This window comes from Parambassis ranga, chromosome 7 (genome assembly GCF_900634625.1).
Source record: "Parambassis ranga chromosome 7, fParRan2.1, whole genome shotgun sequence".
Taxonomy (NCBI): domain Eukaryota; kingdom Metazoa; phylum Chordata; class Actinopteri; family Ambassidae; genus Parambassis; species Parambassis ranga.
The window spans coordinates 19,396,989-19,407,886 of NC_041028.1; the positions used below are offsets into that span (position 1 = coordinate 19,396,989).

A 10,898-nucleotide genomic window follows, 5' to 3' on the forward strand; every position below is an offset into this window, starting at 1 on the left:
TATATATATATAAAATATATATAAGGTATAAATGTTAAAGTGGTTTAAATGGATCTGGATCCGTGAAACAAAATCAAAGTAATCAGTGAATGATTGTGGATGTCGCTGCTTTGAGTGACAGCCGGAAGCAAAATCACAGCACTTGCTGCCTGCCTGTGACAGTAAAACGGAAACCTGCTGGTTTCTAAAGTCCTGTTTTGTGTCCCTGTGGGAGGATCTGGGAGGATCTGGGATCCTTTGAGTGTCACAGTCTGCCTAAACTCCAAATGCGAACAAAGAGTGGAGCTAAGTTGAGGGAGCGGCTTTGAAGGCGGAAAGCTGTGATATAGCACCGGGCTGTCACTCAAAACAGCAATGCCCATAATTAAGCGCAATTTTAAGTCTTAAAATAAGTGTGTAGGTTATTTTTGTTGACTTCCACAGTTACAGTACACCTCCTTGCCTGTATTAGGATTCTGTGATGCTGCCAACATGGCAATGGTCACTCAGAACGGCTCTCTCAGGAACCTAAAGGTGACATTCCTTCCCTCTGATCTCTGCTCATCAAGAGAAGTTCTCCTGGTCATCAACTCTCAGACTTTGTTGAGTCCAGTCCAGGAAATATGAATATGGAGCTTTCCACAAGGTTCTAGGTCATGATTTAAATCCTTTACTGCTTTTTGAGAGGGACACTGAAGCAGGCTGGCTGGTTGTGTTTTGTGTGTTCTTCCTTCTACGTGATGACGACAATTTGTTTCTCCGCGGAAGTGAAGACTGCGTTTTCTTTCTGTAAGCTTCCCTCTTTGGACTGTTGGGAGTCCCCAGGTGCTCTACAAGTCTCTTCTGGAACACTGCTTGGAACTGCAAGGCAAAGGACAAAGAGTCGGTCAACAGTTAAAGTTGTGTGGTGATCAGGAATGTGTACTTTTGGGTGATAGCAATGGAAACAGCAGAAACAGACCCAAAGACTCCCATTATACATCACAGTTATTATTCCTAGTCTCAACCTGATTGAATAGTTATTTTTTGGACCAAGGGCAGTCTTTGTCCTTGGATGTGACATGTCGTGAGCGCTGCATGGGTCCACACTGATGCTAGTAACTAAGACTTAACCCAGGAAATAAAAAAACAAGGTTGAAAAGCGGAGGTCTCACCATGACCAGTGGTGTGGTGGAATGCGGTGCTGTGGTCGTGGTTGGGGAAGCTGTGGTGTAATTCTGGTTCTTGGGTTTGGCACAGTACTTCTCCAGATGGTAAAGTTCACAGCCAGAAGATTTGCAGCACTGGTCCACTATCCCCTTCCCCCTTGGCCGAGCTCTGTAACCGGACCATGAGCCTTTACCTGCAGGGAGAGAAGGGGATGCCTTTTTAAGCTCAGTATCTTCCTTTTATTGAAAAATAACAGGGTGGCTATTTCTAAAGATCTTGAGAATTTTCAGTCTCTGTGGGTTCATCGTACAGTGCAGTTTAAAGTCCTGCACCTTTATGGAAACAATCATGGCTGCAAGTAGAGAGAACTGAGCAGTATTAAGACCCTAAAAAGGTTACATTGATTATAGATCTTTACAAAAAGGTAAAAGAACAGGCATCAGCATGTACAACATTTGTCCACAGGTGTTACAAAGACTTTTTTGCTCTAAGAACACCAACTCTAAAAGACCTGCAGATCAGCTCAAAAAATTGCAGAATATTGCAACTAATCAGTCAGTCATGGCATCCTAGCTGCACGAAGGACTGCTGAATATCTCTCTAATAACCTCATTTTTTCCTGGTTTTCGCACTGTAAACATATTTATTTCTGTTGAAATGTCAGACATTTTAACATTGGAGTGTATGGCCATTGGCTGACTTTTGAAGCAAGCCCTTTGAGGCTAAGTGGTGAACTGCAATTTTAAACACTTGTGCACAGTAAGCACACATACTGTGCTGTATAAACTACGTTCCAACATTAGCAACTGGCTAAACTGCTATTATTTTCAGTGTGTTGGTTTAAGAAATGTTTCTGACTACTGACTGCCTGAAGGTTCCTGGACTTTGCACACTTGTCCTTAAACAGCCTTCATGCTGCTGCTGCTCCCTCTCTGCACCTTTTCTTAGTTATTAGTGAGGGAGTTGAGCTGCTCTCAGATAGCAAGTGTTTTAACAAGGCTATCGCACACTGAGGCACTGTGTTCTGCTGCTATTCTGCTGGACTGCCACCGGTCAGATAGCAGACGCAGATGGTGGCCTTGGTCAGAACAACAGGGAAAAGGTAATCAGGTGAAAGGGCCTATGGGAGAGAGATTACTGTATATTTCATAGCATGCAAATAATAACCAATGTCTTTAAACATTATATTAAAAAAGAGTGGAATCAAATCCAGCAGATGATATTAGCATCAAGTAAAAACCTTGCAGTCCTGCAGAGGCCTGTTGTGACTGGTCTTCATTGTTATTGCTGTGGGACTGATAACAAAGTAAGTCTGAGGTACTGCTGTGTTTTTATGATGACCATGATCATATCTGTGTTGTACATCTTTGCCCATGTAGCGTAGAATAAACTTCATAATGTTTATTTGTAAATGTACAGTAAGAAATCTGTGTGCCTGCGCTTACCAAATTATATATGTATTTTAACAAGCAGCCTTTTTTCCTATGCTACTTGGTGACTATATTATCTACACAGCACTCAAGATCTGAAATCTGGAGTCCAACTTGCAGCTTGTCAGTGTATGTTGTGTATTGTCAAGAGAGAAAGACATAAACAATGGTGTTAGAGAAGTCAACCTGAAAGACTTATAAAACCATTTCAAAGTATTTAAGCGTTTTACAGTGAGAAAGATTATTCACAAGTGGAAACATTCAAGACAGCTGTCAATCTTCACAGGAGTGGACGTCCCAGCAAATTCAGCCCAAGATCAGAGAAATACAAAAAAAACCCAAGAGCTACATGTCAGAGCCTACATACCTCACTGAGCATGCTCAGTGTTAATGTGACAGCACAATTAGAAGAAGACTGAACCAGTACAGTTTGTTTGAAGGGTTACCAGGAGAAAGACTCTTCTGTCTAAAAAAACACATGGAAGCAGGACTGAGGTTCACTGAACTGCATTTGAACAAAGAACACTTGTGGAACAATGTCCTATGGACACATGAGACCAAAGCGGAGTTGTCTTAATGTTCACCACCATGTCACCACCTCAAGCACTGTGAATGTCCAAAAACCTCAATGAACTGAATCAATGTTGTGAAGAAGTATGGACCAAAATTCTTCCACAATCATGTGAGAGACTGATGAAGTCATACAGGAAACCATGACTAAAGTTCCTGCTGATAAAGGTGAAGGTTAGTTGCACACGTTTTTGTTTTTGTTTTTGGCTTCAATTTTACTAAATAATCTTGGCATTGTGTTAACACACACCTGAATGTTCCAGAGCAGCAAACTGTCAAAAGGTCTGTTTTTATAGAGGTCTGTACACCTGCTGATGATCAATTCATCAAGGACTGATGATCAGCAGCACCTGCTGCAGCTCACACTATTCTCAGAGCATAGCCTGACACCGTAAGTTTCCCTTAGAAGTCACAATGCACAATGTACAGGATTGACACTCACCTAGATAGATCCCGCGATCCCCGCACACAAATATAAGGTCACTGAGGAGGTCGGAGCCACAGCGGGGTCTGGCTGCCTCTGAGGACTGAGGCCATCCTGCCAGACACATGGTGAAGTAGAGCATGCACATCCTAACGCACAACACCTGCAAGACAATAAACAGTAAACCTGAATAATGTGAAGCTTCACATTGGCATCAGATAATATATTTATTTTTGAACCAGACTTTTATATTCCTTTTATATATTTATTTTTTATATATACCTATTATATATTCATTCTGCAGCATCTTCCCTCATTTCCTGTACTATGGTGTGACTAATAGAAGCATAACAATCAATTTAATCATTTTCCTCTTGTTTTTTTATCTGCCAGATTAAGGGAGACATTCCATCACACTACAACTGATTACATGTCATTAATATATTCTTTGATATAGTCACAAATTTCCTAAATAAAGTGGAACATTATAGGCCAGAGATTAAGTTAAGAGTACAAAGAACCCGAAGAGACACTGCTCTCTAATCACACAGTCCAGAGTAGACAGCACAGTACAGTACAGCAGATATAGATACAACAGATAAACATCATAGCTCATAATCCCCCTTAATCTGTTTAATCTGCAAGTTCCAAGTCAAACATAAGTTTTACTTATGTTCCCCCTCAACTATGGTGTGCAACGCAAAACGAAACGTTAAGTACACAGTGCAATCAATAAATATTATATTGTAAACAGAGGAAGTCTATATAAATCTCATATCATTTCAACCTTTTTCTGCACATTTCCTGTCTGTGAAGCAGTTTTAGATTCAAAGGTTATTGAACTTAAAGCAGAGCACATGATATCACGGAACACACTGTTGTATGTCTTTCCACAGCAGAGTATGAGCAAGGGACAAATTAATATGTGTTTACGCTCATAGCCTTTTTTTTAATGCATCTTAAATTGTGCTGAGATAATACAATCTGTCCTTACACAAAAAGAATCCATACTAAACCCAACAAGTGATTCCAAAATAAAGTGTAGAAGCTTCATTAATATCCATACAATAATTATTTGGCGTTTATTTCCAATAATAAATTAAGTTCCGCTTTTTGCAATGAGTTCATGAACTTTACTGAACAATCATGAACTTAAGTGAATATTGTATTTCATTCATTAACTGAGCTATACCAATATTCCATAAAGCATGTTTTCTTGCAAAACTTTGATATAAATCAGATCCTTACTGTAACAGTGTCAGCTGAAGCAGTGCCAGTTGAATGCAAAAGGGTCTTACCTTCAGTGTTCTTGGTCTGGAAGGGGGGCAGCACGAGGAGCGCATCCTGACTGTGTGGATGAGTGTCAGGACAGCAGCGGTCTTATAGTGAGGCGGCAGGAGGGCAGGACTGCAGCAGTCAGATCTCCTCCCTCCTTTGCCCCTCAGATCTTAGTCAGAGCTCCTATCAAAGAACTTTACAGCAGATGAACTTGTTCTGCTTGTGTTGTGCCCCAAAGAAGATCTTCAGCAAACATGAAGTAACATAACCCATTTCTAAGGACCGGAACCAACTTTTGACCAGTTTGCATGCTTGTTTTAACGCCACCCAGTGGAGAAGAATATAATTCATATAAGTTGTAATGTTTCCATCTGTGAGGTCACGATATATATACACAAAATTATTACCCCCCTTTGTATGAATGTCATCCTTTTTTCTAATATTTCCACATTCCCTTTAATGGAGAAAAGTCATTTTAACACATTTCCAAACCTACTGGTTTGATTTAGTTAGCTTACAAAATTTAAACTGCGTACACAGAAGCTAACCTATTTCCCAAAAGTTAAAAATAATAAGGCCAGTATGATGAAGCTATCTGATGCAAAGAGCTTGCTGTGTGTGTGTTTTGGTGTAATAACACTCTGGAGTCACTTGATGTAAATCAACAAGTTTGAGCCACATCTCCAGAGGAATCCTGGTCCATTCTTCTTTGGTGAATCTCTTAGGCCCCTCAGATTTGATGGCATGGACCCTGGTCTTGAGTCCCCTCCACAGATTAAAGCCCAAAAAATGTCAGTAAGGTTCAATTTGTTCTCATAAAGGTAATTCTGTAGGTCTTTTTTATGATTTTTCCCAGGTCCTGATGCACTGAATCACCCCCACAGCATCATACTGCCACCACTGTGATTGACTGTGTTCTTTGGGTTATACGCCCAAGTTTACACTTATTATTATTACTTATTACACTTTTCTTTTTTGCCATGATGCTTTCAAGTGTTAAGACAAAACATTACTTACATGTGTGTGTGTTTGCATTCTCACTTCACTTAAAGAACAGTGGTTTGTTCTATGTACTATAGCCGTAAGACTACAGTGGCTAGAGGGCTTGAAAGCTCAGCCAACAGGCAAAACAAAAGCAAATAATAAAGAGAATCACCTTCACTTTCAGTAGCCCTGGTGTTTGCTTGCTGCAGTGTTTAATAGTTCCTATGCCACATACCAGAAAAAAAACTATGTATTCTGTCATTGTCTAGACTGTAGTGCTAATAGACATCGTAGATGAAACAGAAATGTTTGCCATCTGGAAAAGGTGATAACAAAAAGACAAGCCATCTGTCATGCCATGACAGTTTTGGTCATTCAGGGAAACAAAGACATCAGACTTACATGTAAGGAAAAGTCTAATAGCCTGTGAAAAGCTTTCAAACTAATCTAACATTTGTCAGTAAGCAAAGAACTATTTATAAGAAGGCAGGTTTTTGACGGCGGCTTCATCCTGCCTAAGTATGGCCCTCAGTCGTGCGATCTTCTCCTCTTGTTCCAGTGCGTTAAAGTCAAAATTCTTCTGTGCTGAGGTGTAGGTACCGGCTGCACCCAGAAACTCTGTGCTGATTCTTCTCTGATCCACCTCTCTGCTTTCAGTCTGCATGTCAATGCCTGTGTCCTCGGCGTCTCCGGCGCACAGCTCTGGTGTTTCATCTTCCTCGGGCTCTGAGGCTGGCTCTTCTTTTGTATCCTTGTGACACTGGCTGGACGCGGTGACGGTGGGCTGACTGTGAACGGATGAAGATGCATCTCCTTTGTGTGTAACTTTCTCCTTGTTCCCATGGTGCATCACTTTGCTTGAGGAATGCGTCTTCTTGCTTTTTGGCAGGTCCTAAATAACATAAAAAGTATGAGTGGACAAAATAAAAGTCTACAGTCAACAACAGAGATTTCTAGTACGCTGGTGCATACTGACTCAATTATTTATATTGAACTGTGTCGTGACTTAAAAAAGAAGAAGGCAGTGTTGTGTTCACACAGTGTAACCAGTCTACTATCAGAACAAAACTTTGAAAAAAAATCCTGTCTCAAGTAAACAGTACAGTTTAACTATTCAGCAAGCACTTGGCTAAAGGACACTTGTATTCCACTATTAATCCGGACTCTGATACTGCTAAACAGCACATTTTGTTTTCATTTTAAAAATTTGCAGTCGCAGTTTGTGACACGCAGCTTCTTATTTACTATTGGCTCTGTGGGTGTCTGAGGGCCATGGAAATTACTGTGCATGACTATATGCAGAGTAGGTACATTTTTTGCTGCAGCAACTATTGGAGCTACAGCAAGATTAAGAAACCTTTATCAGTCCCACAATGGGGAAATTGCATTAAAACAATTGACCCCGACGGCGGCCTACGTCGCATGCGCTTCCACCACTATTTCGGTAGGTGAAATAAAAACTGGGCTCAGTTTTAAGTTAAGGTAAACAAAAGTAACATAGAAAAAAATCAAGATGTCTTTCACAACCATTTCACAACCATCACCAACTGATGTCTTCTAAAAGAGTGATATCTGCTGGTTTGACAGAGAGGTCAAGGAAGCCATCTATGTTAAGTTGGAAGAACCTTCTGGTGGACTCAGACGTCATCTTTCTACCACATACAATGCAGTGCTTCCATCCATTCCCAGGAAGTTTCACTCCAAGTCGCATGTTCACAGCAAGAACAAAGGTCTGTCGACCTGTCCCACCACCACAGCCCCCCTGTAGTCTCATGGTCGTTCGACACACCAGACACACAGTCAGTCACATCAGTCAGACCAACACAGGTAAGTATGAGGCTATTAGAGCTTTTGTTTGTTTCACCCACACACCCACTGAGGTCCTCCACCACATTTATCCATGTTTCCCCACTAACAGTTTTAGGCTGCAGATGGAGTCAACAGATGTTGAATAATGTTTAACCGAGGATGCTTAAGTCACTTTAGTGGCAGCAATGTGCTGCTGTGGCCCATAAGAAATCAAAAACAAATCTAAAAAGGTGAAGAGCTGTTGTGTGACATGGCACAAATAGATTTAAGATATTTGAGATCTGGTTTTACAGACTGTTGAAATTTAACGAGAGAAGGAGCAAATGAATTGTTGCAATTCACAGAAACAACTGGAATCCAGCAGCTGAAACATCAGCCTGACATACCTGACAGCACTGGACAACGTTGTCTATTAGAAATTTAGGGAGGGATGATCAACTTCACAAATACAATTGTGCACATTTCCAAAGCTGAAGTGAATGTTTCCATGTTGCTGTGACACTGAATGTAATCTCGTTACCTTCTGGCTTTTAGATGAGACGTCTGATGTGGAAGAAACAGCAGAGCAGGACGACCCTGGTTCACGCTGGTTCTGGCTTTGACTGTGCTTCTTGATGGACAGGTAAATGCGTCCACGGTAGATGACAAGAGAATCTTGGTTGACTCGTGGTGCCGAGCCGTGAGGTAAAGGTGCTGCTTGTGATGCTGTTGTTCCAGGAATGTCTTTCAGCACTGTGTAAGCTGCATGGTTGGATGCAACAAAAGCCATTCGGAAGGGGCCTGGCTTAGTTCGGACCTCTGTGCCCAGTGCTGAGGAGAGGTTCTCTCCGACACTGCTGTCTGTGTGTGAGGGGGATTTCTGGCCCTTCTTCCTTATGATTGCCGGACAAATCCATATGCCATTTGGATGGTCTGTGAGACTCTTAGAGTCAGAGAGGGGGAGGCCAATTCTTCGGCGCACTGAATTTGGTAAGCTATGCAGAGGGATGCATTTTACCTCGGCCTCCACTGGGATGTAGACCTCCAGTTTGCTGAGGACATCCATGTTCTTTGTATATCTCTGTGTACACAGAAAAGGATAGTTCAGTTCATTACAACTTGCTAAGAATTGAATATTATCTATAGCCATGGTTCTCAAACTGTGTCGCCCTCTAGTGAGAGATGATGGGGAATCTCTGCTATCCCTTTGTAATTCATAGCTGTGGGTGATAAAAGTTAACAAATGATATCGTTAACACAAAAGTCAAGTATTATATTATATTATATTATATTATATTATATTATATTATATTATATTATATTATATTATATTATGTAACTATGGAAGCAGCATCCATGACATCAGACCAGAGGTTATTAAAAGGCGGAGTCTTTCCAACTAGAATGTAAGACATAAAACTTAAGTTAATGTTGGTGATTTTTTATGTAATATGGTGTGTAAAAATCTGAGAATCATCGATATATACGGGCCAATAGTGTGTACCAGACTAAACATACTTATTTCTGCAGTAATGGTCATTTAACACAGAGTTCTATGGGGACTCTACAAGCCAAGTCTCACACTGCATCGTACACAGACACACTGATACAGGCCATTGCTTTCAAAATGTTCTTCTTTTACTTTGGCTTTCGTTGTCATGAGAACTGTGAAAGAAATTGCAATGAATGATTTGACTGTATAATTCCTCCTCTTCAAGAAATCAGACTGTATAACTCCTCGTCTCTGTGCTACAGATAACACTGACTGACTGACTGCTGTACTGACAGTTTGCACAAGGTCTAACTTCAAATTGCACTCTCTTGTTTTGGTACTTATATTTTACATCTCAAATTCCACACGTTTGTTGCTATACTTATAGTTTATGTAAGTATAGAATATATATGCTGTAAATAATGTTTAGTCTGTTTATTTTTACCGTTCGAGGTATATGTTAGTGTGAGTGCCTGTATATTGCTGCTGCAGCGACATTTCCCAGTTTAGGATGAACGAAGTATGTCTATCTATTCTATTCTATTCTATTCTATTCTATATACACAGGCGGGATCCTTTTTAGGGATGTAACCTACTGTCATAGCAAACTTCGCACATTACTACTTTTATAATGTAAAATGTGTCGGCTGTCAGGCCCCGAGCAGTGGTCTGCCGTACCAAGCCAACACAATCTAACACATATATCGCCCGTTTCTACGGAAAAACAAGTTTCTTGGCTGTTACTTCGGTAACTCGCTAGCTAGCTAGCTAGCTAATTTGTAGTATGGCTCAAGCGCTCGAGTTAGCGTTAAGCAGAAAAGTCTTTTAAAGATTCCCATTACAATACAGAACGACATTGTGCCATATATTCCCAACTAGAGCGTTCTTAAAGAATTTGTTGTTCACCCTTACCTTGTTGAAACTGTGGTATCCGGGTTTAGCAGCAGTCCCAATGTATGTTTGCTTCCATTTTTAATTCGACGTTAATACAGCCGGATGTCCCGTCCGCCCTTTTCAGAATAAAAGCATAAACTAAAAACTACTACCTTGTCCGATTACGCTACACAAACAGACACATAAACAAACTAATATATAAACTACATTATGTATAATCTTGCCCTGCTCTTTGGCATTGGTTTCTTTTTAGCACAACCGGAGATCCCTGTATAATGCTCCTATAATCAGTTCAAACTTTGAATCTTTTAAACTGAAAGGTCCACTTTAGTTTGATTGCTGCAAAGCAGATTCTACGTCTTTATTATTATTCCGTACGTTTTTTGGCTCGGCCTGTCTTCACAATGCATCGAGCGATTCAAACCGTTCAAATATCAAACGATTCAGCTCATTCAGGACATTCCCGGAAACCTTCAATAATAATTAAAAACATTATAATATTAAAAACATTAAACATTTTCCACCCTCAAATTAACATGGGAGTCAATGAGAGAGCCCTTCAAAGCATGTCTTCTGGAAAATGCTACTCCTACAAATTTCAAGATAGAAAAACCATTCAAAGCTTAAAATACACTCAACAAAAATATAAACGCAACACTTTTGTTTTTGCTCCCATGTTTCATGAGATGGACTTGAAGATCTAAACTTCATTCCAGATACACAATATTACCATTCCTCTCAAACATTGTTCACAAATCTGTCTAAATGTGTGATAGTGAGCACTTCTGCTTTGCTGAGATAATCCATCCCACCTCACAGGTGTGCCACATCAAGATGCTGATCTGACATCATGATTAGTGCACAGGTGTACCTTAAACTGCCCACAATAAAAGGCCACCCTGAAACACCA

At 40.4% G+C, this 10,898-nt stretch overlaps 2 protein-coding genes across 3 annotated transcripts; both read right to left on the reverse strand.

Annotated features, from left to right (window-relative positions):
- Positions 1-633: 633 nt before the first annotated feature.
- igf3 (insulin-like growth factor 3) lies at positions 634-4,895 on the reverse strand. The gene is made up of 4 exons (XM_028409505.1): positions 4,851-4,895; positions 3,571-3,715; positions 1,134-1,321; positions 634-840 (listed from the first exon to the last, which is right to left on the reverse strand). Exons 1-4 carry the CDS (start codon positions 4,893-4,895, stop codon positions 634-636), a joined length of 585 nt encoding a protein of 194 aa, XP_028265306.1.
- A 516-nt stretch (positions 4,896-5,411) lies between these two features.
- Positions 5,412-10,078, reverse strand: LOC114438654 (uncharacterized). 2 transcript variants are annotated; one of them, XM_028410157.1, is made up of 3 exons: positions 10,007-10,078; positions 8,144-8,683; positions 5,412-6,706 (listed from the first exon to the last, which is right to left on the reverse strand). In XM_028410157.1, exons 2-3 carry the CDS (start codon positions 8,666-8,668, stop codon positions 6,287-6,289), a joined length of 945 nt encoding a protein of 314 aa, XP_028265958.1. In that variant the 5' UTR covers positions 8,669-8,683; positions 10,007-10,078; the 3' UTR covers positions 5,412-6,286. The 2 variants fall into 2 exon arrangements, with proteins under 2 accessions (XP_028265958.1, XP_028265957.1); XM_028410156.1 differs by lacking the exon at positions 10,007-10,078 and adding an exon at positions 9,185-9,263.
- Positions 10,079-10,898: the final 820 nt, after the last annotated feature.

Bases quoted from the DNA above. Each gene is read 5' to 3' on its own strand.
- igf3 (XM_028409505.1), bottom strand. From the start codon at position 4,895: ATGCGCTCCTCGTGCTGCCCCCCTTCCAGACCAAGAACACTGAAG. The intron at 1,322-3,570 runs GTGAGTGTCAAT...CTCTCCCTGCAG, and splicing joins GGATCGCGGGATCTATCTAG to GTAAAGGCTCATGGTCCGGT. The intron at 841-1,133 runs GTGAGACCTCCG...TTTGCCTTGCAG, and splicing joins CCACCACACCACTGGTCATG to TTCCAAGCAGTGTTCCAGAA.
- LOC114438654 (XM_028410156.1), bottom strand. From the start codon at position 9,262: ATGACAACGAAAGCCAAAGTAAAAGAAGAACATTTTGAAAGCAATGGC. The intron at 8,684-9,184 runs GTGAGACTTGGC...CTGTGTACACAG, and splicing joins GTGTCTGTGTACGATGCAGT to AGATATACAAAGAACATGGA. The intron at 6,707-8,143 runs GTAACGAGATTA...TATGTTATTTAG, and splicing joins TCTCATCTAAAAGCCAGAAG to GACCTGCCAAAAAGCAAGAA.